Source organism: Pyrus communis, chromosome 14 (assembly GCF_041283825.1).
Source record: "Pyrus communis isolate YQ-2024b chromosome 14, ASM4128382v1, whole genome shotgun sequence".
NCBI lineage: Eukaryota > Viridiplantae > Streptophyta > Magnoliopsida > Rosales > Rosaceae > Pyrus > Pyrus communis.
Window position 1 is genome coordinate 25,680,000 of NC_142578.1, and position 24,992 is coordinate 25,704,991.

Consider the following 24,992-nt stretch of genomic DNA (forward strand, 5'->3'; position numbering starts at 1 on the left):
TTCAAATCAACACATAAATTGCCCTACGCAAAACTTCTCAACAACCCTAAGATTTTTTCCTCTCCCCCTTTCTTCTCACCAACACATCTTCAGTTTGGATAGATAGCACTGTGAAGGCAATTGGCGACATCTTCAGTTTGGATAGACAGCACTAAAGCCGTAGAATCAACTGACCGAGGAGCACCTTTAGTTTGGATAAACAGCACTGGTTCGAGGCCGATTGGTTATTTATCCAAGTTTCGATCAACAAGGATTTCTGAGTCCTTATGGGTAGAGGTCATTTCGTCAGCTTTCTAGGTGAAGTGAAGTGTTATCAAGTTATTACATTCAACACATTGAAAACCGAATTTGAAATTGAACTTCGCAGAACTAGCAACCTTGTTTTCAGGTTCTAGAACTCGAAGACTGAGACATGTTCCTTCCTCGACCGCAATCGCAAGATCAAGAAGTCAGCAACGTGCCCAATGCCACATTGACATATTTACTCCCCGGCTGAACTCGGCGGACAAGTTGGCACACCCCACACACAACTAAAGGACGTAGTTAGCTTATTAATTACTCGGTCTACGCACCACGTAGGCTTGGTAGTTTTTAGGGTCAACAGGTGCACAAGAGAATTTTGAGCATGGTAGTTTGACTAGCTTCAAAGAATGACTTCTTTGGTTCTTCCAAACCCACTTTTTGGTTGTCATCCCTCGATTACTTTTTATTGTCACCGAGTAATTGTTATAATGGACGATCGGGATAAATGGAGAAAATTTTAAGTATGACAACCTAACTCTAACAATAAATTGAATATGTGCATTAAAAGTTATACTTATGTGAAGTTAAACGTTAGTTTACTTACAACAAGATTCATTTCTTTGAGAGAGTAACAAATGATATTAAAAAATCCGAGTATATTACTTTGTGGGAGTACGGTGAGTACTTGACTATCTAACTAGTGAAACTACCTTACATAAATTTCTCTAAAGCCTAAGAAGAATTTATTAAATAGCACGGATATACCTGTACGAAAGAGTTGCTTTACAGACTTCTATTTTTAGAAGTTTTAACGAAACACTTATGGTATTGTTCACTTTTAACGAAAAATCATATTTTTATCTTTCTCTGGTACTATTCACTATACCTTTATTTATTATTTTTCATTAAAATTAATTTTTTTTAAAAAACTTTTCATTAGTTTTCTTTTATTTTTTATTCATACATAACCTCACGTACTTTAGTCGTTCACCCCATGTAGGGGAGCGAGACCGTTATGTGCTATGTATTTTATTTCACAGACAAAGAAGTTGGTGTCGTGATTGCGTTTGACTTTATTGACTGGGCAGGCTTCTTTTCTTCTCCTCTTTCTGTGCCGCCCCATTTTCCTCTCTGTCAACACAAAAAAATCAAATCAAACATACCAAAAAGCACAGACATGGGGATATAGAATTATAGGTACATACATACATACATACATACAGCTTTCCTTGGCTGCTTTCCTTCAAAAGAAAAAGCTCAAGAGATTCCCATTGCCCTTTACTTTCTATGGTTTTTCATCTGCCCTCTCAGTCTCCATTTCTCTTTCCCTTCCAAAAAAAATCTCAACTTTTGCCATTTTTTTCTCCAATTTCTGCTTTCAGGTTTTGGATTGATCTTCATCTGATCGCGTTGAATTCCCATTTGGTTCTTCTCTGAGGTGGGTTTTTCTTTTCTCTGATTATTTCCTACTTAATTTACAAGTTTTATGCTTTTGCTTTTAGTATGTTGATTGATTGGTTTAATTTTCTGTTCATACAGATTGGAACTGCAATTAGTATTTATACCCATAATCCACTGAGAAAGTTAAAAAAAATGGGGTTGGTGTTGGAAATTCTTGTTAATTTCCGGAAAATTGTGATGATTTCACACAGAGCATGTTACAGATCAGTTTGCAATCATCCGTTTCTTGCTGGGTTGCTTCTTTTCCTGCTATTTCTGTACAGATCGTTTCCTTTTGTGTTTGCCCTTTTGGTTTCGGCGTCCCCGGTTTTAATCTGCACTGCTGTTCTTCTAGGAACCCTTTTGAGTTTTGGCCAAACCAACATACCCGAAATCGAAAGGGAAGAGAAGATTACCTGTGATGATGTTGCTTCTCTTAGGACTAGGAGTTTAGGGGATGACACTGTTGTGCTTGAGAGAGATGGGAGCTTTTCCGCAGAAAGGTTCATGGGAGAGGCCAGGGATGTTGTTGATGCATCCGTGGAGAAAAGTAGCGATGTTGAGGATCGTGATGGTTTGGGTGTTTATATGCCACTTATTAGTGAGGGTTTGCAAAACACTGATAGTAAGAAGAGAGTGAATGAGGATTGCGATGGTTCGGTTGTTTATATGCCACTGATTGATGAGGATTTGCTAAACACTGGTGGTGAGAAGAGAGAGATTGAGGATGCGGAGAGAGAATTAGAAAGTTTGGACTTAGGAGAGCGGAGAAAGATTGATAACGATCACTTGGGGATTGAAGGCATTGACTGGGATGTGGGAACTGTTAATCAGCAGTACAATTTTTTTCAAAAGATTCGAGATGAGATTCGTCGAGTGGAAGGTGATCATATATCTCCTCGAGGGTCAGGCTATGCTCATGAGGGTGATCACTTGTATTCTTCACTGCTTGGCAGTGGTGGTGGTGATGGTGAGGCTGTTGAGCAGCAATATACTTCTTTTCAAAAGGTGCGAGGTGAGATTCATCGAGTCGAAGATGAAGATATATGTCCCCGAGAGGTAGGCTATGCTCACGAGGGTGATCACTTGTATTCTTCGCTTCTTGGAAATGTTGGTGATGATGGGGCTGGTGAGGATGTGGATGACGATGCTTCAGATTCTGAGTCAGATCAAGCAGAGAGTTCCTCACCAGACGCTTCAATGGCTGACATCCTTCCGATGCTTGATGAGCTGCACCCTCTTTTATACTCTGAAGCTCCACAGCCAGCTCGTGTGTCCCATGATCATGAGCCCGATGTTGCTTCAGACCAGTCTAAAAGGAACAATGCTGGCAGTGTTGAGTCTGATGTGGAAAGTGAAAACCAAGGCGGAGAAGTAGCAGAGGACGGGAATGATTATAATGATGGTGATGAGGAAGAAGCACCGGGTGGGAAGGATGATGAAAGCAAATCTGCGATCAAGTGGACAGAGGATGACCAAAAGAATCTCATGGATTTGGGGAATCTGGAGCTTGAAAGGAACCGACGGTTGGAGAACCTTATTGCAAGGAGAAGAGCGAGAAAAAGCTTCAAAATAACTGCAGAGAAGAATCTTATAGATTTTGATATAGTTGATCTTCCGTTTAATGTTACACCAATCTCTACAGCAAGACACAACCCATTTGATCTGTATGATCCCTTTGACAACTTGGGGTTACCCATTCCCGGGTCTGCTCCGTCAGTAATGTTGCCAAGGCGAAACCCCTTTGATCTTCCATACGAGTCAAATGAAGAAAAACCTGATCTAAAGGGAGACCCTTTCGAGCAAGAGTTTGTGCCATTTCATGCCAAGGATGCAATCTTCCGAAGGCATGAAAGCTTCAGTTTGGGACCGTCAACCTTAGGGCAGGCCAGGCAAGAGAGGCAAGATTTTAAATGGAGACCTGTTTTTGTACCAGAACGGTTGGCTTCTGAAGGACCAAGCAGTTCCTTATTTCAAAGACAATTAAGCGAAGTTAGTGAATCAAAGTTGAGTTCTGTTCCCGATACCGAGTCAGTGAGTTCTGCAGCAGATCTGGATGAAAGGAAGTTCAATGAGCAAGACTTTACTAAAGAAACAGAAGTGATATCCAACATTTACCATGCTACTGATGATCTTGTTGTTGAGCACGGAAGTCAATCCTCTGAAGACGTAGATTCTCTGGAAATGGAACAGGCCGGAAAAAGAGATGTTCAACATGATGAGCTTGAAGTAAAATTGCTTGAATCGCAAGACCTGGAACCGAGCTTGGCTGGTGCAACGGGTACTCATGTGGAACATATTACTAATGAAGTTCATGTCAAACCAGATCCTATTGAAGAGGACAACAGCAGTACGTCAAGCTTGTCATCATTGACAGAAGAGGATGAAAAGATTGCAGATGCAGTGGAAGGTGGATCAACCCGTTTGGAGGCAAGAGGTGATATTGCCAAGGAGTTTGTAATTTCGCCGCAACCTTCACTGAAGGAGTCAGAAGTTCAGTTTTTGAGCAGGACAGTGAATGAAGAGAAACATGATGAGCCAGTCTATGACTCAACCCCCCTACCAACTGAAAAGATCCTTTCCTTCAACTCTATTTCTTCTGATACACAAGCAGATATATCTGAAATGGTTACACCTCCAGGATTAGCTGAAGTGCAAGTTCCGTCTGTAGACCGGGATTCTGAAGTGTATGGTGAAAGCAGAGACAAAAATACTCCAGGTTTTGTAGAGATAAGTGGTGCCACCTCAAAAGTACATGCATCGGATGAAACTGAAAGAAGCTTGGGGACAAGCAACCAAGTCGGTTTAGTGGGTTCTCATTCAGAGGAGGATATCTATCTCCCTAAGATTTTTGACGTGAAGACGGCAGATTGTAGTCATCAATCCGTTCTTTCTGAAGAACAGCCACCATCAGAGCACAGAAAAGTCCTTTCCTGGTCAGATAAATCCATGGTTGAACCATATGTTGATCATGTCGAAGCACTTATTATTAAAGAAGAAGTAGGTGAAGTAAAGGAGATTGATGCAGGGTTGCTGTTGGAGTTGGATGCAGTTGGGGACTTCAGTGTGAATGAAGTTATCGGTGAGCCATTCCATACAGATGAGCTGATACCAGAGGAAGCAAATGTTTCAAGCACTGAATTTGGTGATTTAAACCCGTCAGAATTGAACCAGGAGCTACCAGTTCTTGAAGCAAGATCAATTAAAGATATTAAGCAAATTCATATGGGACTAGCTGGTGAGGAAGTCGTTCTTCCCAGTGTGGTTGACGATCAGCCAGAGGTGGAAGCGTCCGAAAATACTGTCCAGACCAGTTCAGAGTTGCCAATTGTTGAACCAAGATGCTTGGAAGATTCCAAGTTGCCAACTGTTGAAGAGAGATGCTTGGAAGCAGCCGAAAATACTGTCCAGACCAGTTCAGAGTTGCCAATTGTTGAAGCAAGCTACTTGGAAGATAATGTCACCGGTTTAAAGCAAGATTCAAATGGGAATGTTAATGAGCTGCCACAAGTGTTGGAACCAGAGGATGGATCAACAGAATTACCGTTGGAATTTAATCATACTCTCTTGAAGCAAGTCTCGGAACATAATAATGTTGGTGAGCTTTCCAATGGGTCGGAAGAAGTAGGAACTACTGCCGTGGATTCTACAGAGGAGATTGCATCAAGCAATACAGTATCAAGTGTTCAAGAAGATATCAATGCAGATACTGCTTTGGAGCAAGTCTTAGAAAGTCATGTTGATGAGTTGCCAAAAGCGACATCAATTTTAAATGATGGGTCGGTAGAAGTACAATCTAATGCCATGGGTTCTGCAAAGGAGATGGCATCAAGCAATATACTATCAAGCTTTCAACAAGAAAATATCATTACTCCGAAGCAAGTCTCAGACAATCATGTTAATGATGGGTCGGAAGAAGTAGGAACTGGTGCAGCAAGTTCTACGGAGGAGATTGCATCAAGCAATACAGTACCAAGTATTCAAGAAGATATCAATGCAGATACTGCGTTGGAGCAAGTCTCAAAAAGTCATGTTGATGAGTTGCCAAAAGCGGCGTCAGTTTCAGATGATGGGTTGGAAGAAGTAGGAATTGGTGCAATAAGTTCTACGGAGGAGATTGCATCAAGCAATACAGTATCAAGTGATCAAGAAGATACCAATGCAGATACTGCTTTGGAGCAAGTCTCAGAAAGTCAAGTTGATGAGTTGCCAAAGGCGATGTCAATTTCAATTGATGGGTTGGAAGGAGGAACTGATGCAATGGGTACTGCGGAGGAGATTGCATCAAGCAATATGCTATCGAGTGTTCATGAAGATATCACTCCTCTGAAGCGAGTATCAGAAATTCATGTTCATGATGGGTCGGAAGAAGTAGAAACTGGTGCAAAGGTGGAGGAGATTGCATCAAGCAATATACCATCGAATGTTCAAGGAAATATCACTACTCCAAAGAAAATCTCAGAAAGTCATGTTAATGATGGAGCTGAAGAAATAGGAACTAATTCAATGAGTTCAACGGAGGAGAATGCATCAAATGATATACTATCAAGTGTTCAAGAGAATAGTACTTTGGAGCAAGTCTCGGAAAGTCATGTCGACGAGCTTTTACAACCAACATCACATTTGAAGGAGGGATTGGCAGAAGTAGGAATTACTGCAATGGCGTCGACTGTGGAGAAGATTGCATCAAGTACTACAGAACATGGTGTTCAAGAAACTATAACTAGTCCTATTGCTTTCGAGCAAGTCTCAGGAAGTAATGTTGATGGTGAGCCGCCAAAACCATCTGATACACAGGACAGATTGGCAGAGGTTGAGAATATAAAACACGAAAACTGAAGAACGTGTTTGGTGGATTGCGACTTCAAGCTCTTTGTTTTCTCCGGTGTGGTGTGGTTATAATCATATTTTGGTAAGTGCTAGTTTCGTTCGCTGATTTTTTATGGATTGGTTTCTTCAAGAATGAGTTTTTGGTTTGATTTCTTGAAGTGTGAATTTTTCGTGTTTTATCCTACATTTTGTGAGAGTTGGGTGAAAGATTGGCTTTGATCATCAGTATTGTACATTAAGTTTTGGATGTAAAAGTTGAGGTTCTCGTATTGTTTTGGCTATGAATCCGGGTAGTTTCTTCTGTCCCGTTTTCTTTTACATTTCTTATCAGATCTCGCCATCGATTCAAAAAATTTCAACTACTAGGCTGCCTTATGCAGTCTGCAAGTATCCAAAAGGGAGCCGTTTTGTGTTTGACACTCCAAAAAACTCATCATGTGCTTCTTTCTCGTGAAAGAAAACAAGGAGGAAGAAGTGCGTGATGACTATTTGTAGCGTTAATAACAAATCCCGTTTGAAGTTGTAAATCAACTTTATTGAAACCGACCAACCTGTCACTGGCAAAGCATCCGAAAAAATGCACAGGAGTGGAAGAGTTTGTTGGTCTCTTTTCAAGTTGTCTGCCGACTTTGCTACCTTTTGGATCAGCTTAACGTTAGTCGGTTCCTTAAAGAATAAGAATAATGAATACACGCGAGCGTATGAACGATTGTCAATTGTAAATGTGTGTGAGACTTAGGACTGGTTTGATATTGATGTGCTTTGAAAAAAAAACTACTTCTGCTGTGCTGGGAGAATAAGCTCATTTTTGCTGCTTCATGTTTTCAGTTTTTTTTCATCCAAAACTATGAAAATAAGCTGTTTTTACGTGTTTACCAAACACCTTTTTAAGCTCAGCTTTTTTTTATACCTATTTTTTTTATAAAAGCATCTCAATACCAAACCAGTACTTACACGCATCAACTGAATGCATGTAATGGTTTCATTTCACTCGAAACTTCTAAATAACGGAAAATGCTAGCTACTTTCGCGTTTGTGAATGGAGACGGCAAATGCGTCCATCTTACTAATGTTTCTAAAGGACCAAAAAATAAATAGAACAAAATAAAATCTTATACACGATATCAAACCAAATGATCCGATTGCTTTTGCTTCACCGGTCACAGTGAAGAAAAAAATCTATTTCGCTCAGTATCCAAACATATTGGGATGTTAGACGTGTTCGCTATACATTTAACGATATCAAACCAAATGATCCGATTGCTTTTGCTTCTTCTGTGATGGCCCCGAAGTACCTCCAACCTGAAATACATTTTCCACAACAGAAGCTCAGATATATCGTTCTGCAATAACGGTAAAGAAGCACAATACCTTAAATTCTCACATCAATATTCATGAACAAGGATTTGCTGAACTGTTAATCTGTTGCAATCTTTCGTTTGTTCAGCAGAAAATGTCTTCTCAAAGAAAAAAATATACATCTTAGGAAATAGATGCGTTTTCTCGGCATTTCTAATGTTTCCAGTATAAAGAAACTTTCGTATTTTCCATAAATTTTGGAAACTAAAGTTTGCCGGCAACCAGCAGAGTGTAGTCAGTTCTTGGCGGCACCAACCAAAAGGTGACCACTTATAGGAGTATTTGGGAGTTTTATTTGAAGCCCAAATATGGCTCTCTTATAAAGCAAATCAGGTCATCGATGTTTTTTGACGCTTGTTGCTTATGTCCTTTACCTTCTCGTTTCTTTTCTCTTCCGCATTCTTCTCCATCTATCTAATTCCTCAAAAATCAAACGAATCCTAAAACTTCTGCTCTATATGCATATCCTGTTTGCTAAAAATTCTACCATCTAAAGCTGCCTGCGATCCTAAGGGAACAAGGACCTTGTGAAATCTTTCATCATCCCTGTATCTCTATGGTTCAGATGAAAATTTTGGATAGAACGAAGGCCAAATGCTCAAATAAGTTAGAAGAAAGCATGCCTACCATGCTTGAGAGTTGTTCCTTAATGTATGTCAGTGATCTCAGCATAGCTTCCAGAGTGTCCCTAGTCAATTGAAACTTCACCTCGGTTTCATCCAATGGAGATTTGGTATAATCTTGCAACTGCAAAAGTAATAGTAAAAATAATTAAATAGAATAAAATCATGTGGCCGAACAAAGCCGATTGAACAAATTAATGAGACTGTGAAAGGGATGAGAAGTAGATATGCACGCACTGACGTGTGCGCGCGCGCACACACAGATATTAACATACGTCTTGCAGTTGATTAGATTTCATAAGTCTTATCAAACATGAGATTTTGAAAGCTTAAATTTTTACGTGTACCTTACATCTGGCATATATTTATACGTATACACACAACACAATTGAAACCTTTATAATGTATTTCAACTGACTTGTTCAAAACTCTTTCGGGAAGAATCCTTCTCAGAATTAGCCTACCTTTAGAGTGATGACGGCCACTTTATTAGCCGGCCCTGAGTTACAGTTCTCCATGGTCCAAGTCATTGACTTTAGGCGAGGTAGAATTCCCTATATATCGAGGAAATCCATTAGTTATATCGTTTCCAAGCTTAATACCCCTAAAGGGAAGGGGAGGAAGAAAATGAAAATAATGTTCCGCGCTTTGCATGTTCAGTGATATATTTGAAAGATAAAACAGGTGCATAATTTCCACAACAAAAAACAGCTTTGGTTTGGAATCTGTTGAGAAACCAAGATCATATAGAAAACAAGAAACTTCCCAAATCCTACGAAATATCATTAGAACAAAAGGTTCCAAGCATAAGTAAGTAGTTATAACCAATGAACGCCAAAGTATACCCACCACCAGGTTTGCAGGAGGCATGGAAGTGAGTTGAGATGCATCAGTAGCAGAAACAAGCGGCGTTGTTGAAGCTCCAAAATCATTTAATGAGCCAGAGGAACCCAAAGATGTGAAGGTCGGCGGCACATTTGCCTTGACCTGATATGCAACACTAGCCGTTGGCAATGAACGCTGGAAAACATCAGATATATGAATCAAAACACCAAAGAGAACCCGGAAAAAATATGCAGTAAGCGATCAAATTGCAATAGTTTTGAGATTGACAGATATTTCAGGGCCAAAGTAAGGGCTCGGGATATGCTTATGGAAGAAGCTCTTGTGCTCGTCAGTGCTTCTACTAGAAGTGCTTTTACTATAAACATGTAGAAAGCAGTTCTACTCGTAAGGGATTCCAAAAGAAAGTCCATTGTCAAAGTAAGGGCTCGGAATGCTTATGGATGAAGCACTTTGCACGTAAGCACTTAAACTAGAAGTGCTTTTACGACCCATGAGCGCTTTTAAGGTTTTTCTAAGCGCTTTTGGTTGTTAGAAAGCACGTTTAGCCCTTCTAAGCAAACCCAAACAGTCCCTGTGTTACCTGTTCTGTAGCTAATTCGTCCTTCCACTGAACCTGATACTTCTGGAGCAACAACACCAAACTGCTCTGCAAATCGAGTGGCAAATCGGGCGGAAACAGCTTCAAAACGTCGTCGGCGGTGAAGTTCTCGTGTACCCATTTTCTGATAAGCGATCGAAGGCATGCCAAAACCTGTAATTTTTCAATTTATCACTAGAAACAACAAATTGGTATGCAAATTTGATAGCTTTGGTTGCAGAAATTTAGAGAGAGAGACGAACGGGGTCGAGTTGGGAGAGAGAAGGGAGATGGAGGAGAGATTGGAAGTGGGATTTTTGGTGGGGAGAGTGGAGGCCGGTTTTCCTGGTTTGCCATAGAGTGGAGAGCAACTGGTCAAGTGCCGCTTCCTCTGCGGCGGAGAGCTTGTGCAGCTGCAGGTACAGTGTGTCTTCCACCGTCGTCTCCATTTGCATTTGCTCTGAGATGGTTCACATGCTGATGCAAATAGCACAAGCGCATTCCAGCGGCAATGAATCTTTAGGGGCTTGGGCCTTATTAGTATTGGATCTTGAGGTGTCAAACACGGCCCAAGCACGTCATCGGCACGACTAAGGGCTGGTTTGGTATTGCTGTGCTTTGAAAAAAAACTGCTTCTGCTGTGCTGTGAGAATAAGCAGCTGTGAAATAAAGCAGCAGAGTGTTTGGTAAACTCTTTTGTAAAAGTGCTTTTGAAAAAAAAAAGCAGGATCATAGTGTTTAGTAAACTTTTATGTAAAACAGATGTGAAAAAAAGCCAGTTTTTCAAAGCTAGGTTTTGCAGCTTCTTGTTTTTGGCTTTTTTTCACCCAAAACTGTGAAAAAAAGCTGAAGTTGAATGTTTACCAAACACAAAAACAGCTTCCAGCTTTTTTTGATACCAGCTTTTTATAGAATCACCTCAGTACCAAACCAGGCCTAATTATGCTTGTCGTATTCATTTGATTTACGGTAATTTCTTTTCATTGATTTTCTTCAAGTCATTCGAATTCGATAACCGAAAATTGAGATAAGAGTGAGAAAAATAAAAATAGGTATGTAAGTAGCACCATTCAACTCCATTGATTTAATACTCGTTGGGTGAAAATAACCTTCTTTAAACGATACTTTTTACTCAATTTAGTTCTTAAGACATACTCTAATGAGTAATGAGACTCAAACACAACATATCTAAAAGTGGTCACAAAACAAGAGACTTATAAACACACGTTCTTTTTTAACTTTCACATATTTCTGTTTAATCATATTCGTTGGTTCTATTTAATTTATTCAATCTGATGACAAAGGGTTATAACAATTTTCGATGAATTTTAGTCAGTAGGTCTGGAGGCTGATCAAGGGGTCCTGTATTCGTCGCTGATAGTATCATAGTACTAAAAGTTAAGTGGCCAAGTCCAAGACAAAAGGCCCTAAATGCCGAGTGTTTAGATTAAAGTATTAAATGTTTTGTGAGGTAAATTGGTTGATAAGAAATGATTTTAAGTGAGTTTTAGACTTGTCATTTAATACTACGGTGTAATTGTATTTTTTTTTATTTGTACTTAAGAGGTTTTAGGTTCGATTCTCGCCAAATGCGAATTTGAACCACATTATTATTAATCATTGTGAGCTAAGCTCACTTCTTCTCCTTTAATGTAAATAACAGAAAAAAAACCTAACCTTTTTTTACCGAAGGTACTTAAAAGTACATATGCGATTGAAAAATACATTTTTGGTATCAATTCGAGTTTTATGTACTCATTCATAACATATTAAAAGGTAGTGGTTAAATTTAAAAAAATGGGCAAAGTTCGGGGCTAACCCATATTTTTATTTATTTTTTGCTTGAGGACTAGTTGAAGGTTTTGGGAAAGGGAAGAGTAAAGCAAATATCGTATATAGCCCGGCGTCGTTTCAGCCCACATAGGGAGGAGAGGGACCGAACGCACTCGGGCCTTGGCAAAAGTTGCCGGAAGAAGAGAGAGAGAGAGCGACGTCCATCCGCTGCTGCTCCGGTAAGTCCCCGAACCATGCCATCCCTCCTCCTTCTTCATTTCCGTCCTTCTCTCCGATTCGATTCCCTAACGGCGTTTCGGTTCGAAGCTGTGCGTGGACGTTTTTTTGTCTAAACCCTAGAATTTGGTTAATTTCAAATTTTTATCTAGGAAATGGGTTATCTTTTTTATTTATTTTTAGCTCTGATTGAATTGAAATATGTTGCAGGATCAGTGTAAAGATTGTTTATTCTGTTGATTGAATCCCATACTTGAATGGGTCGAAGAAAGTTAAAAACTTTACAAATTGTACGTAAATTTTAAATTTTTTACATTTATTTAATTTGAAAATTTTAGTTTAGGAAATGGGGGATTTATTTATTTATTTAGTGTTTATCTCACTGTGATAGCATGTAAATATGTAGCAAGACGGGACGATATTGAGTACCAGGATTTGTGTAAATAATTGTTTATTCTGTTAATGCAATCTTGTACTTAAATGGGTGAAAATAAAGTTAAAAACTTTACAAGTTCGAAATGCATTTTCAGCATTTATTTTTAGTTTTTTTAGCATACCAATACAGTTATTGTGGCAGGGGATGTAAAAAACTGAGCAACAGCATAATGAGTAACGTTGAAGCATTTGACGGAAAGATATTGGCTGACAAGCTTTCGAAACTCAACAGTTCACAACAATGCATTGAATGTATCCTCTTAAGAAATCCCCTCTGTATAGTACTACATGGTTTAGCTAATTTATGTTATGATAGTCATGTTTACAATGAGGGAATCATATTTGTTTCTGTGTGGCTGTATTACGCATCTACTCTTTAACATACTTTTTTATAAGAATTTTTTGTTAGAATAACATACTATATTTACATTTTATATTACTTGGATCTTGCTAAATCTAATTCAATACAAATTTAAACTTTTCCCTAATTTTAGATTTGTGAAAAAACTTGTAATGTTAAAGTTTTTGCCTTTTCTGTATGCTCTTGTTTTCGGCTGTATCAACATTGCATTAGTTGGTGACATTTCAACTGTATCTATGTTCTCGTTGTGCTATAGTTTACTAGCAACTGTCACACATATATTGCATGTTAGAATGACTGTTATTGTAGGAGGAAAAAAAGAGATAAAGAGAGAGTGGTGGTTTTTACTGTAGGGGAAGAGAGAGTGCTGAAAAGATTGTGTAGAGATTGTTGTATTTTTATTTTATTGGATGAATTTTAGTTTCTAGTTATCGATATTATATATTTTATTTTCTTTTATTAAGGGTAAAATTTGTAAAAAAAAAAAAAGCATGTAGGAGGTCCATTTTATGTTGTAGTGCCTATATTTTTTGTTTTTTTTGTAAAGTTGGTCCTTTTTATGTCTATACTTCCCTTAGTAATAGTATAGATTATGTAAATAACTTCTGTAATTCACTTTTCGATAGATACTATTTTGGTGTCATAGAATATGATTCTTATTAAGTTTGACTGTACTGTGATGTATGTTCTGGGGTGATATCTTGTCCACTTTGTTTGCACTTTGTTGAGTAGCAGTAACATTTCTTTCTTATAAAAGGAAACATAACTTTTAAATTATATGGAGGACTATTTTTGTGCATATATATGCTCCCACCTTTTCCTCCCCTTAAGGATATATTGTTTCTCGTTCTACACTATAATATTTTGTTTATAAAACTTAAGTGTTGCAGTGATGATGTCAATAACCGTTAATTGATTATTTTTATGATCTCGATATGTTATAATAGGATTTTTATTTTTTATTTTTGGTTCTTATTCATCATGAAGTTATATCGTATGCTATAGAAAATGGTATTTCTTTGGTACGGTAAACATATTTGATGGGCACATATATTGATTTCTGGATGTATCGACAATACTTGTAGTTCTTATTTTATGAGATTTGTTCATAGATATAATGTACTACCTGAACACTTAGCTCCAACTTTGATGTTTATATTATGTGCTTCTTTAATCATTTAAACAGCTCTGTCTCATTGGTGTATTTCTCACCGAAAGAAAGCAAGGCAAATTGTTGAAACATGGGATAAATGTTTTAATTCTGCCCAGAAAGATCAGCGTGTGGCTTGTCTATATTTGGCTAATGACATATTGCAAAACAGTAGGTGAAAGGGCAGTGAATTTGTGAATGAATTCTGGAAGGTCCTTCCTGCAGCTCTCAAGTATGTTTATGAAAATGGTGATCAACATGTAAAGAAAGCTGCCACAAGACTGGTGAGCATTTATGAATGTTCTCTTTTGTTTTACAATTAACAGTAGTAAATGGCTGTATGATTACCATAGATAGATATTTAGATGTGTGCATGCATGCATTTGCATGACCTTAGACTACAATGTTAAGTGACTTAAGTCTATAGCATGGGCCTGAGAAATTTTAAAGATTCTGCAGTGTTTGTAATTTCATCGAAGTGGAATCTGAACCTAAGTCCTTTTTAGACCTCAGAGGATTTCACTACCTAACTGAGTTAGCACCTCCTATTAATCCAAAAAAATCTTAGTTTGCTCCCACTCTTCAGAAGACAATCTCCTTTCTTTCTATGTAATGGACTAGAGGGAACCATTTTAGTGTCTACTCTTATTTATGCTTCCTTTTGATTTGTGCCTAGCAATCTAGTCTCATTATTTCATCTGTAAGCTATCTCGTTTGTTCAGGTTGACATATGGGAAGAAAGGAAGGTTTTTGGGTCTCGAGGGCAGAGTCTTAAAGATGACTTGATGGGAAACAATCATCCCGCTCCACCTGTAAGCAATGGAAAGGGTTCAAATCCTATCAAGATAGTGAAGAGGGATGCACACTCAGTTAGACTTGTAAGCACTTTGGGCAGTCTTTAATGTTGATTTATATTCAATGCCTATAATTGTATTCTTATTTATTGTGAGCTTGTACATGCCTTATTATTCTTCTAAACCTCAGAAATTGGCTGTTGGAGGCCTGCCAGAAAAAATACTTACCGCATTTCAACCTGTTCTTGATGAACATCTTACCGAAGAAGCTGCTTTAAACAAGTGTAGTGCTGCTGTACTTTATGTGGGTAAAATTGATGAAGATGTTGAAAACACCTTGATTCATGGTAAGAGTTAGGACATGTGGTTAAGTTCACAAATTTTGTTTATATGTGACTTTGTTCGATGAGTCATAGGATTAGATGACAAAACAGAAGACTCTTACGGTGTGAAAACTAGGTTCTGTTTATTTTGACTTTGTTTCAATGCCCTAGGAAATACGTTTCTCAGGGCTATTTCTAGTCTCCTAGTTCAAAATTTGTGGTTCGTAATTGGACTAGAATCCAGTTCTGGAGGATACTAGGGTAGGTGATTCATCCCCTTCAATTTTCTTTCCTTTGATCATAGATATTATGTGATCATAATCTGGTTTTGTCCACCTTAGATCCATATTTTCCTTCTTAGCCTTGTCTTGGAACTTAAATCATCCCAAGAAACCCAAATGACAGGGTGTTTGTGGATGTTTCAAATTTGTTGTCTTGTACCAATAATATATCTTTGAGTTAAGCTTAGCCTGATAGAAAGCAGTGTTCTATTCATGTGTCTGGGTACTTGTGCTACACTTTAAAAAGATCCTCTGTTTCCTTATCTCATTGCTGTGGCTGTTTAAATTAGCTGGTGAATCAACGGGCACATCTTTTTACATTGCTCCTGCAGTTCACAAATATGTTGTAACTTGTTGCATGATTTTTCTAAGAATAGCTATGCATTGTTGACAGGGGTCTTTCTGTGGGTGGGGGCCAGTAAGAGATTCTTTAAACTCTGGCCACTAGGAGAGAATTTAAACTCTGCCCACTAAGAGAGCTTTTAAACTCTGGCCAATAGGAGAACCTACTACATGGTTGTAATGGAAGAGAATAATTTTTGAAGACAGGGAGTAGTTGACTTTTATGCCGGATGAATTAGATTTTCTGCTTCCTCTTTGCATTTTATGGATGCTGTGTATTTAGTGTACTGTGTAACCCATCTGGATTGGTTGCATTTATAGTTGATGTGATCTAGGTGGAATGTATTGAGTGTGGTTTTGCGTGATTCTTATCTGAAAGAAAAAAAATAGTATATTTTTACTAAGACGGTCATTATATTTTGATCTGTTTGAATGAACACTCATGTGGCTTTATTAAGATGGTCATTTTATTTTGATAATATGAGTGTCCTTTCAAAAAAACAAATTTGATAATATGAGAGTGAAAGATATTTTTGGTCTTATTTTCTTTTGATAGTTTAGGAAAAAGATGTTTTGACCCTATTTCTCATTGTATAGTTGTATTATGTGGTGTTTGTGAGGGAGAGGAATGCTAGAAGTTTTGAACCTTTGAGGATACTTTGTAGCAGTTTTTGGCCATTTTTGTTTCTTCTGTTCTTCAAATGGATGTTAGTGCATACTTTAGAGTTGTACATTAAAAGAAGCAAACAGGAGCAAAGCTTTTAAATATGGCTAGACAATACAAAGCATCAAAGAAGGAATAGCATCATTTCCCGTTCTTTGTATAGAATTTAGATCTTAGTTTGCCCCCTACCTCACCTTCTCCCTTCTTCCTTCTTGATGCTCATCTCTTCCCTTCTTCCTTGATGCTCACCCCTCCCTTCTTCCTTCTTGATGCTCACCTCCTCCTTAGACCTCTCTTTCTTTGACCTGGTTGTCCGTTCAGCCAATTTCTAGTTAAATTAAAATTAGCAACTTATCTCATTTCCAAGTCGTAGAGAGGTTTAATTAATCTTTGCCAAGTGATTGAAAAGTCTCACATCAGTATGACAGGCTATCTGTCTCTTTTTTTAATCACATTATTTCGTTCTTAATAACTTGAGAACTATGAATAGGCTTTGTATTGTACCATTGGTTCATGGTCAAGAATGTTGTCCAAGTTATTTTGTGTGAATTTTCATTTTTTTTCATGAGTTGATCTCAAAAGGCTCTGTGACTTGTCTATTTTTTGGCTCAGATGCAAATACGCATCATTAATAGACTGCTAGGGGAAAATTGAATTGGTTTATATGATTGCTCAAATGGTCTCATCTTTGTCTTTTACAATGTCTGTCTCGAGTGTAGTTCTAGGAGTAACAATTGCAAGGTTCAGACTGAGAAAAAAAGGAAAATCCTAAAACAAGTATTATTTGAAATGAGTATCCGTTTCTGGGTGTTACTATTTAGGAATGACCATATAAATAGAATACGAAGTTGCTAGCCATTGAATCTACACCTATCTTTGTGTATGTTTTGTTTCCCTTCTGTGATTTAAGTTAATTGAAGAACTTTAAAACCGTTAGTTGCTATGACCTTATGATTGTGATATCTAAAAGGTATTACTTGATAACATCAATGTATTATTTAAACAGTAAGTCACAAGCCATACCCAGGGATATCAGCAACCTGGATACTGAAAATCATTATACAAGCCATACTTAAGGGGAGAGAGTGCAAGTTTACCTTCACTCCTTTGTCTTTATCACAAGCCATACCCAAGGATAACAGCAACCTAGATATCACCGGTTCAAGTTTCTATTACTAGTGGTGAAATACGACATGCAATGTAAGTTACATGTTGCAAGTTGTGTTTCATCAGTTACAGTAACTGACAAGCAATACCCCACAGATAATGAGCTACAGTCATGGGCCATGGTTCACTGTTCTTGGGTTGTGTGGGTCATGAGCAATAATTTTTAAATTAATTGAACTGCTTAATTGAAATCCTATGTCAAGTTAACCAAATGGATCTGAAAATCTAAATCCATCCAGACACTTAAGATCAACGAAAAATCTTCCTTTGATAGGTATGCTGATATATACAATGTTTTGATTTTCATGTGTGTAATTTAGTGAAGATGGTTGAACTCTTTGATGCTTTCAGTAAAAAATAATTCCGTCTCCTGAGGTATATTGTCTTAGTGCTGTGTAGAATGGTTTTATTGATTTTTCCCTGTTATAAACTGTAATCAGGAACTCAGCCGGGATCCACATTGTTGGATGATTTGAAAGAGCAGGAAGATGTACTTAATCAATCTGTTGGGCAGCTTGAAAGTTCGGAGGCAACAAGATCTACCTTGGTTTTGCAGCTTAAAGAAGCACTCCAGGATCAAGTACAAATCTTTTTTCTATTCCACTTATGTTATCACTTCTGCTTCTGCTGTTTTGTTTAAGATTTCAGAGACTGATGTTTACTTGCTAATATAACTGTTACAGGAATCGAAGCTGGAAGTTGTTCGCACTCAATTGCAGGTAAAAGTACCTAACTAATCTCTATTTAGCCCTCTTAAAATTAAGAAGTCTGTTTATTGGAAATGGTGTGCATTTACAAAGCCTTTATAATTTCATTTACGAGAGTTTTTATCTCTGAATGTTATCGAGATCAGCTAGTCGTCAACACCGGTTCCTCATAATCTTTTCTAGCTAACAGAAATTGTCGTATTATAAACCCAGCGCCTTGATTCTGTTGATAATGAAATCTTGAGTTTGATTCCTGCATCCCTCAAATGTTGAGATCTATTGATTGAAAAGGCTAGATGATGTTTGTAGTTAGAATAAGAATTAATTTGGTTGTGTTTTGTAGGAAAAAGTTAGCTTGAAGGTAAACTAAACTGTGGGAAAACTGAATCTTGATGTGACTCCCTTCTGTGCGTGTGTATATATTGTAGCTGAGAATGGAATATGATACATGTGTATCAACTTTAGGTCTTAATTACCATATGCATTTAGATGTGCATATATCCAAGACAATTAATTATGATGAGCTGTCAAGGGTGTTTAGTTCGTTAGTGATGCTAGTTTGTATTTTGATGCATGCTCTCTCTTTTTCTTTACTTTTGTTTGCTTTAAATCTTCCCTATGTGAATTCTAATTTCTAATTTTAACCCAAGTCAGTTTGGTTCAAATCTGTCCTGTATCAGTTCTAGGTCTCTCTTCGATGCATCTGATCTATTGAGCGGTTCTGTTTTAGTATGTGTATTGTCTTTCGTCCTTTAGCAGATGGGTTTTTGCGTCAGCAAGTTTTAGAAGTCATAATCTTGAGAAGGGTTGAGAAAACAAACTTATTTAGAAGCATATGAAGTCCCAGAATAGAAGTAATATTGAATTGAAAGACAATTTTAAATTTTGATTAAAAAGTTCAACGATTTTAAATTTGCCCAGAAAATTTTAATTGAATTTGGGTCTGCAATAATGTCATCAACATGCATCAATTTTGGCTGACTCTCAGACTGACTCTGTAAAAGAAAATAAACAAGTAAAATGTTGAAGGCATATAAATTTCTAAGATCTTTGATTAATAAGCTTTTCCCATCCTACTGGATGTTCATTTTTTACGACTTTAAATAGAAATATTATTTCGTTGAGCGTTTAGGTTGATATAAAATGATCTCTAAACTCTTTTTTTAACTGTACATTAAAATACGGGCAATACCTTTCCTCATAATTTACAATTTGGTTTTTTATTTCTTATGGCCTATCAGGCGTTGACAGTGATAAAGATGTAAGAGTTTTCCACTCTAAGTTGAAAGAGATTTTTGAGTGTACCTGGAATACGAGGCGGTACACCACATGTCATAATATATGTGGAGGGACATGAGAAATATACCCTAAAAGTGTGACATATCAACCATGTCGTCCACTTATATTATGACATGTGGTGCACCACTTTGTGTTCTGGGTACACATAAAAATCTCTCCTAAGTTGGGACTTAGCTGGGGTTGGGCGGTAATTATTTTGCTAGAGCGTTTAATTTCTATGTGTTGGAGCTTTTAGGTCTGGTTTGGTACTGAGGTGATTCTGAAAAAAGCTGGTATAAAAAAAAGTTGGGAGCTGTTTTTGTGTTTGGTAAACATTCAGCTTCAGCTTTTTTTTCACAGTTTTGGTGAAAAAAAGCCAAAAACAAGAAGCTGCAAAACCCAGCTTCGAAAAACCGGTTTTTTTTCACATCTGTTTTACATAAAAGTTTACCAAACACTATAATGTTGTTTTTTTTTTTTTCAAAAGCACTTTTACAAAAAAGTTTACCAAACACTCTGCTGCTTTATTTCACAGCTGCTTATTCTCATAGCACAACAGAAGCAGCTTTTTTTTCAAAGCACAACAATACCAAACCAGCCCTTAATTTGTATGGGTTGGGCGGTAATCACTCCAAGGTGGTTGTGCCTCACAACACAAGCAGGAAACCCAAAGTTCTTTTCATTAACACTTATTTTCAAAAGCTTACAAAGTAGCCCTTTTTATAGGCTAGTTGGTACATGGATATGGAAAGATCCACATTAATATGCACAAGTATTTTAAAGACTGAATTTGTGACACCTAATAATTAATATTGTAACATAGAGAGACACAAACTCAAAGAACTTGCAGACTAACTGCATTTATTACAAAAGAAAGTAGAAAGACTTTAACCTATTGAATTTATAACTTGGCTCCTCCATCGTATTGGTTCTTGTCTTATACTTAAACCTCACCTTGCTTAGATGCTGTCTTGGTTCTTGGCTTGATTTACTTGAGGATCTATGGTAATAAAACTGACAGAAAGAACTCCCTCGTCTTTGGCTTTGTGACTAGCTGTGACTAACACAAAATTGAATAACCGTAAGTGCTTTTAGTAGGCTCAAGTTGCTCAAGTTTTTCTGAAATCTCGTAGCATGTTCTTGATTTTGTTGGGTTTTTTCCAGCCCATGATAAGTTGTCCTAAGTCTATTGGGAATTAATAGTCTTAGAGGATTAAATTGTTTTCCCAATTGGAGCTGTTTTCCCAATTGGAGTTAGTTTCTCAATTGGAGAAGGATTCATAACTAGATTTCAATTAGGATTAGTAATCCTTATTGAAGAAGACCTTTATTATGTCTATATAAAGGGGCTATTGTACTAGTTTTGAGGAAGGAGCAAAACAATAAATTGTATACCACTCAAGGGATTAGAGTGAGAGAATATTGTAAAGTGTGTGCGAGAGAAAAGAAAAGAAAGAGTGTATTTCTTGTTCTTGTTCTTTCAGGTTTATCGTCAAGTCCTAGTTCTAGAGATTTGGCAAGATTATTGGTTGTACTCATTATTGATATGGGGAAAGATTGTTGTTGCTGTCCCTTGGACGTAGGCACATATTGCCAAACCACGTAAATTCTTGGTGTTATTTATCTTGGTTATTTGTTTTTCGATTTCTGGAGTTTGTTCTTGTTTTTCCCATTCTTAAACGCTATATTCTCATCAGATTTCATTTGCAGCAAGCTGGGAGTGAGATCCTTCTGTTTTAGGGATGATTGAGCTAATTTGGTTTAGCTAATTTGGGGGTGCTGATTGAGCTAATTTGGTTGCTTTGATTGAGCTCATTTGGATGATCTCTGAATTTTCATTAATTTTTCATTTTATTTGTGGAACCAGTAGGCTGTATATTATTACTCAGTTGAATCAATGAAAAATATGATGCTTCCCCCTACCCCCTTCTTTATTATCCATCAAATATAAAAGAAGTCCTCAGGGGTGATGTTAGAATCACAGAAATTTAGTGTTCCTGCCCTGTCAATGTTCTAATAGTCCTTTTTCTTGAGAAGCATTATGGAAGCTATATAGTGAAGCTCTCGGAGCTCCAAGTAGTTCCAGTGCCTTGGCTTCTAGAACTGGTCATCAAGGATGTCAAATGGAGACACTGATTTAGGTAGCCCTCATTTAACTCCAAATAGCAAGCATAAAGTCCCAAGGTTCCCAGGAGACGGATGAGGCAATAAGAATAAGCTGATTACTCTTGGACGCTAACACTTGCAACATCAGTTATAGTGATATGTCCTCCCCTAATTAAATCTTCTAGTTCCAACGTTACGAATTTGAGCTAATCTTACATGGAGAAATCTTCGCTTTGCTTTTTACAGTGTGGTTGATCATTTATTGTTTCCAAGTTATAAATCCACTCATCGGGTTTGAATATCTTCTGAAAGGTGTGACAATATCAACAATTTCTTTTCCTTTTCCTTTGTGGTGATGCACTTATTATGAGATGCAAATGGTTTGTCTGTTTATAAAGTTGGTCCAGAAGCAAAGCGTATCAAACCATGTCTTATAATGCAATTCCTTTACGTGCTAGCTACTCCCTGTGATTAATAGGAACTATTTGTTTCCATGCAGGTTGCTCGACATCAGATTGAGAGGGTAGGTAATATTAAAAAGAGACTGAACCCCGAAAGCAATATCGTTAACATGACACCTGAATCTACCAGGGATTTAGAACCAAATATACCATTACGTCAACAAACTGGCATCCCACCTCATCCTCCAACGCAGGCCGTGGTTTCTTTTGCCCCTGTCAAAATTACTGATGAAGAGAACAAGAAAGCAGCTGCAGCTGCTGTTGCTGCTAAGCTTGCTGCGTCTACATCTTCTGCACAGATGTTAACGTCTGTTCTTTCATCTCTTGTTGCTGAAGAAGCTGCCTCGATGACCAGTAGCCTAACATCAGCTGTATTTACATCAGGATTATCCTTGTTTCCTCCAGAAAAACGGCCCAAGCTTGAGAAACAAATGTCTGATGTTAACAATCCTGATGGCGGCAATGCAGCCTATTTTACGTCTCTCCAGCAGGCAATGACCAGTGTTCCAATTGCGTCCCCAGCAACGATGCAGCCCATGTCCCAAAGTAACCAGATGCAAAATCCTTTTGGTCCACCACCACCACCTCCAGCGCCATCACCATCTACTGCAACTCCACCACCGAATCAATACGTCCAATCCACTGGTCTTATGGTGGGTGGAGTTCCTTACGGATATGGATCAAATACTTTACCGCCTCCACCCCCCATACCTCCACATATTTCAATGAGCATGTCGAGGCCCAGTCAACAGCAACAGCAATCGCAGCCTCAGCAGCAGCAACAACAGCAGCAGTTGCAGCCGGCCACTGGGGGTTATTATCGGCCACTGGGTATGGGGTTCTACGGGCAAAGTAATCAGTCAAATACACAGCCAGTACCTCGACAGTAAGTTCTGTTTATTTTACCTAGTCAGAATTTCCTATCCTGGATCTCCGGCAAAACCAGCGAAGGTACCCAAAACTTTTGGTGACAATATCGTCATGGAAATCTATGGACCCAGTGGAATTTCTCAGAGGCGTTGTGTTATTATGTAAATTAGTAGAGAGTAGCGTCTGGTCTTTTTAAACACCTAGGTCCACCTCCCCCTTGCCAATTTATGCACAGAGTCCTTTGATGTGTCGTAGAACGTAAATTTTCGCGGTAGCTATATTTCATAGACATGAAGTGCTTAACTTGAAGGTACCTGTGCAAACTTCATTGGCGTTGTAAACAGCGTTTGGGGCATATTACTAAATGTGTACTTTAAATCTTGGACATGCCTTTACCTTGTTAGTGTTTCTCCAGCTGCTTCCGGGAGGCTGCGTCCCGATCGACATTCAGACGATGAATAGTATTGGGAGATGCATTTCGTCGACTCCCCTTTCGAGTGGGATGATGCTGCTTTCTTGGCTACAATTGTGCTTTATACACTAGTTATAAATTTGTAGCCGGTTGCTATTCACACGCTTTTTTATTTAATCTTTTATACACCGTGTTAATTTTAGGAGGGGTGTGGATAGCATCTTCCATAAAAATTGTGCTGGGCCGGCCCTGAATTTTTTTGGGCTCGGGTCTGGCCTTAGTGTCAATCAAGAGGCCTTGAATATTTTTTAGAAAAAAGAAATTGTAGCAATGTTCCGCAACTTTAACCGAATTAAAATAATGGTTATTCAACTAAAATCCATGACTATTAGTTTCTTAACTCATCAAAATGTGCAGTTATAGTTCTTTTCGTCAACTCCGTTAGAATTTTCATCCAAATAAGTTACATGCTACGCAGGCTGAATAAATGGGCGAATATGGAAAACCAAATGTAAAAAAAATTGTAGCAATAGTCCCTCAACTTTAACCTAATTGGAGAAATTGTCCCTTAACTTTAACCCAGTTGAAGTAACGATCTCTCAACTTTAACCCAATTGTAACAATGGTCCTTCCAACATGAGTTATTTCGACGGAATTGACGAAAATGACCATATTTGCACGTGTTTATGAGTTAAGGGACTAATGATCATGAATTTGTAGTTAAGAGATATTTGATTAAAGTTGAAGGACCGATGCTATAATTTTTTCTTTTAGAAAATATGAAGAAATTAAGGACTTATGGTATCCAATCTGAAAACATATCACATTTGTAAGATAAATTAGGTAGTAAGAGTGCATCACTATAAGATGTGTACATCCCAACTAGGTTGGCCATTGGCACCCACACACTTCATTTTGTTGGGAAATCGTCTTGCTATTGATTTTCTTTGAACAAAACATAATGGAGTAATATGGGAGACCAGGTGACGGCACACCGAATAAAATTAGACTTTCGTCCTATATAAATTTTTTTTTATGTGTATTGAAAACACTTACCGTATGGTGTATTGGAATTCGTTTGCAAGTGTTTTTAAAATGACTGAAAACGTTTTTGGTAAAAATATTTTTGAAACTAATCCTCAGTAAAAATCCAAGTGGATTATAGAAAAACACTTTTAACTTTTCCTGCAAGAAACACATATTTGGTACTTCTTCCAAAATGCACTTAAATTGTTTTTCGAACCCAAAGTCAATTTCATCAAAACCGCTTTCAGATATTTTAAAAAGCACTTCCAAACGAACTATTCTATGTGTTATGTATACGTAGGCGACAATGTTATACAGTCCATTTTTAAATACTCATACGTTATAATATGAGTGAAATAATAACACTAAGGGTGATGCTATCCACACTAAAACTAATTACTTTTCGTGTATAGCGAAAGATTGTCCGAATGCATGGGCATGTAAACAAGAATAAAATTTAAAATTAGTCTACCGAAGATGAGCAAATGAAAGGCTTTTTTACAAATTGTCGTAGAATCGAGAATGTGTTTTCGTTCTATGCATGCTATATCATGAATTAGTAACTGCATCCAATTTCTAAAAAAATTCAATTCTTTCAAACTTTCAACATCTGAAATTGAATACAATACTAACATGTATTTAATACAATCATCATTTCAGACAATCATAAGCTAAATCCTTAACCTT

At 37.6% G+C, this 24,992-nt stretch overlaps 2 protein-coding genes and 1 non-coding gene across 5 annotated transcripts; 2 read left to right on the forward strand and 1 right to left on the reverse strand.

Moving 5' to 3' along the window:
* The first annotated feature begins 1,355 nt into the window (after positions 1-1,355).
* LOC137713448 (uncharacterized) lies at positions 1,356-6,814 on the forward strand. The gene is made up of 3 exons (XM_068452741.2): positions 1,356-1,440; positions 1,626-1,681; positions 1,783-6,814. Exon 3 carries the CDS (start codon positions 1,837-1,839, stop codon positions 6,520-6,522), a length of 4,686 nt encoding a protein of 1,561 aa, XP_068308842.2. The 5' UTR covers positions 1,356-1,440; positions 1,626-1,681; positions 1,783-1,836; the 3' UTR covers positions 6,523-6,814.
* A 790-nt stretch (positions 6,815-7,604) lies between these two features.
* LOC137713746 (uncharacterized) lies at positions 7,605-10,434 on the reverse strand. 3 transcript variants are annotated; one of them, XM_088683743.1, is made up of 6 exons: positions 10,182-10,434; positions 9,922-10,092; positions 9,345-9,515; positions 8,960-9,049; positions 8,505-8,619; positions 7,605-7,815 (listed from the first exon to the last, which is right to left on the reverse strand). In XM_088683743.1, the coding sequence occupies exons 1-6, from the start codon at positions 10,371-10,373 to the stop codon at positions 7,739-7,741; spliced, it is 816 nt and encodes a 271-aa protein (XP_088539869.1). In that variant the 5' UTR covers positions 10,374-10,434; the 3' UTR covers positions 7,605-7,738. The 3 variants fall into 3 exon arrangements, with proteins under 3 accessions (XP_088539869.1, XP_068309194.2, XP_088539868.1); XM_068453093.2 differs by having other exon boundaries at positions 8,500-8,619; XM_088683742.1 differs by lacking the exon at positions 8,505-8,619.
* Positions 10,435-11,816: 1,382 nt separating this feature from the next.
* LOC137712645 (uncharacterized) lies at positions 11,817-23,248 on the forward strand. Its single transcript, XR_015955483.1, has 9 exons — positions 11,817-11,930; positions 12,145-12,218; positions 12,494-12,615; positions 13,911-14,158; positions 14,597-14,752; positions 14,859-15,015; positions 17,886-18,025; positions 18,129-18,164; positions 22,036-23,248. It is a non-coding gene; the product is annotated as an uncharacterized LOC137712645 (transcript).
* The last annotated feature ends 1,744 nt before the right edge of the window (positions 23,249-24,992 follow it).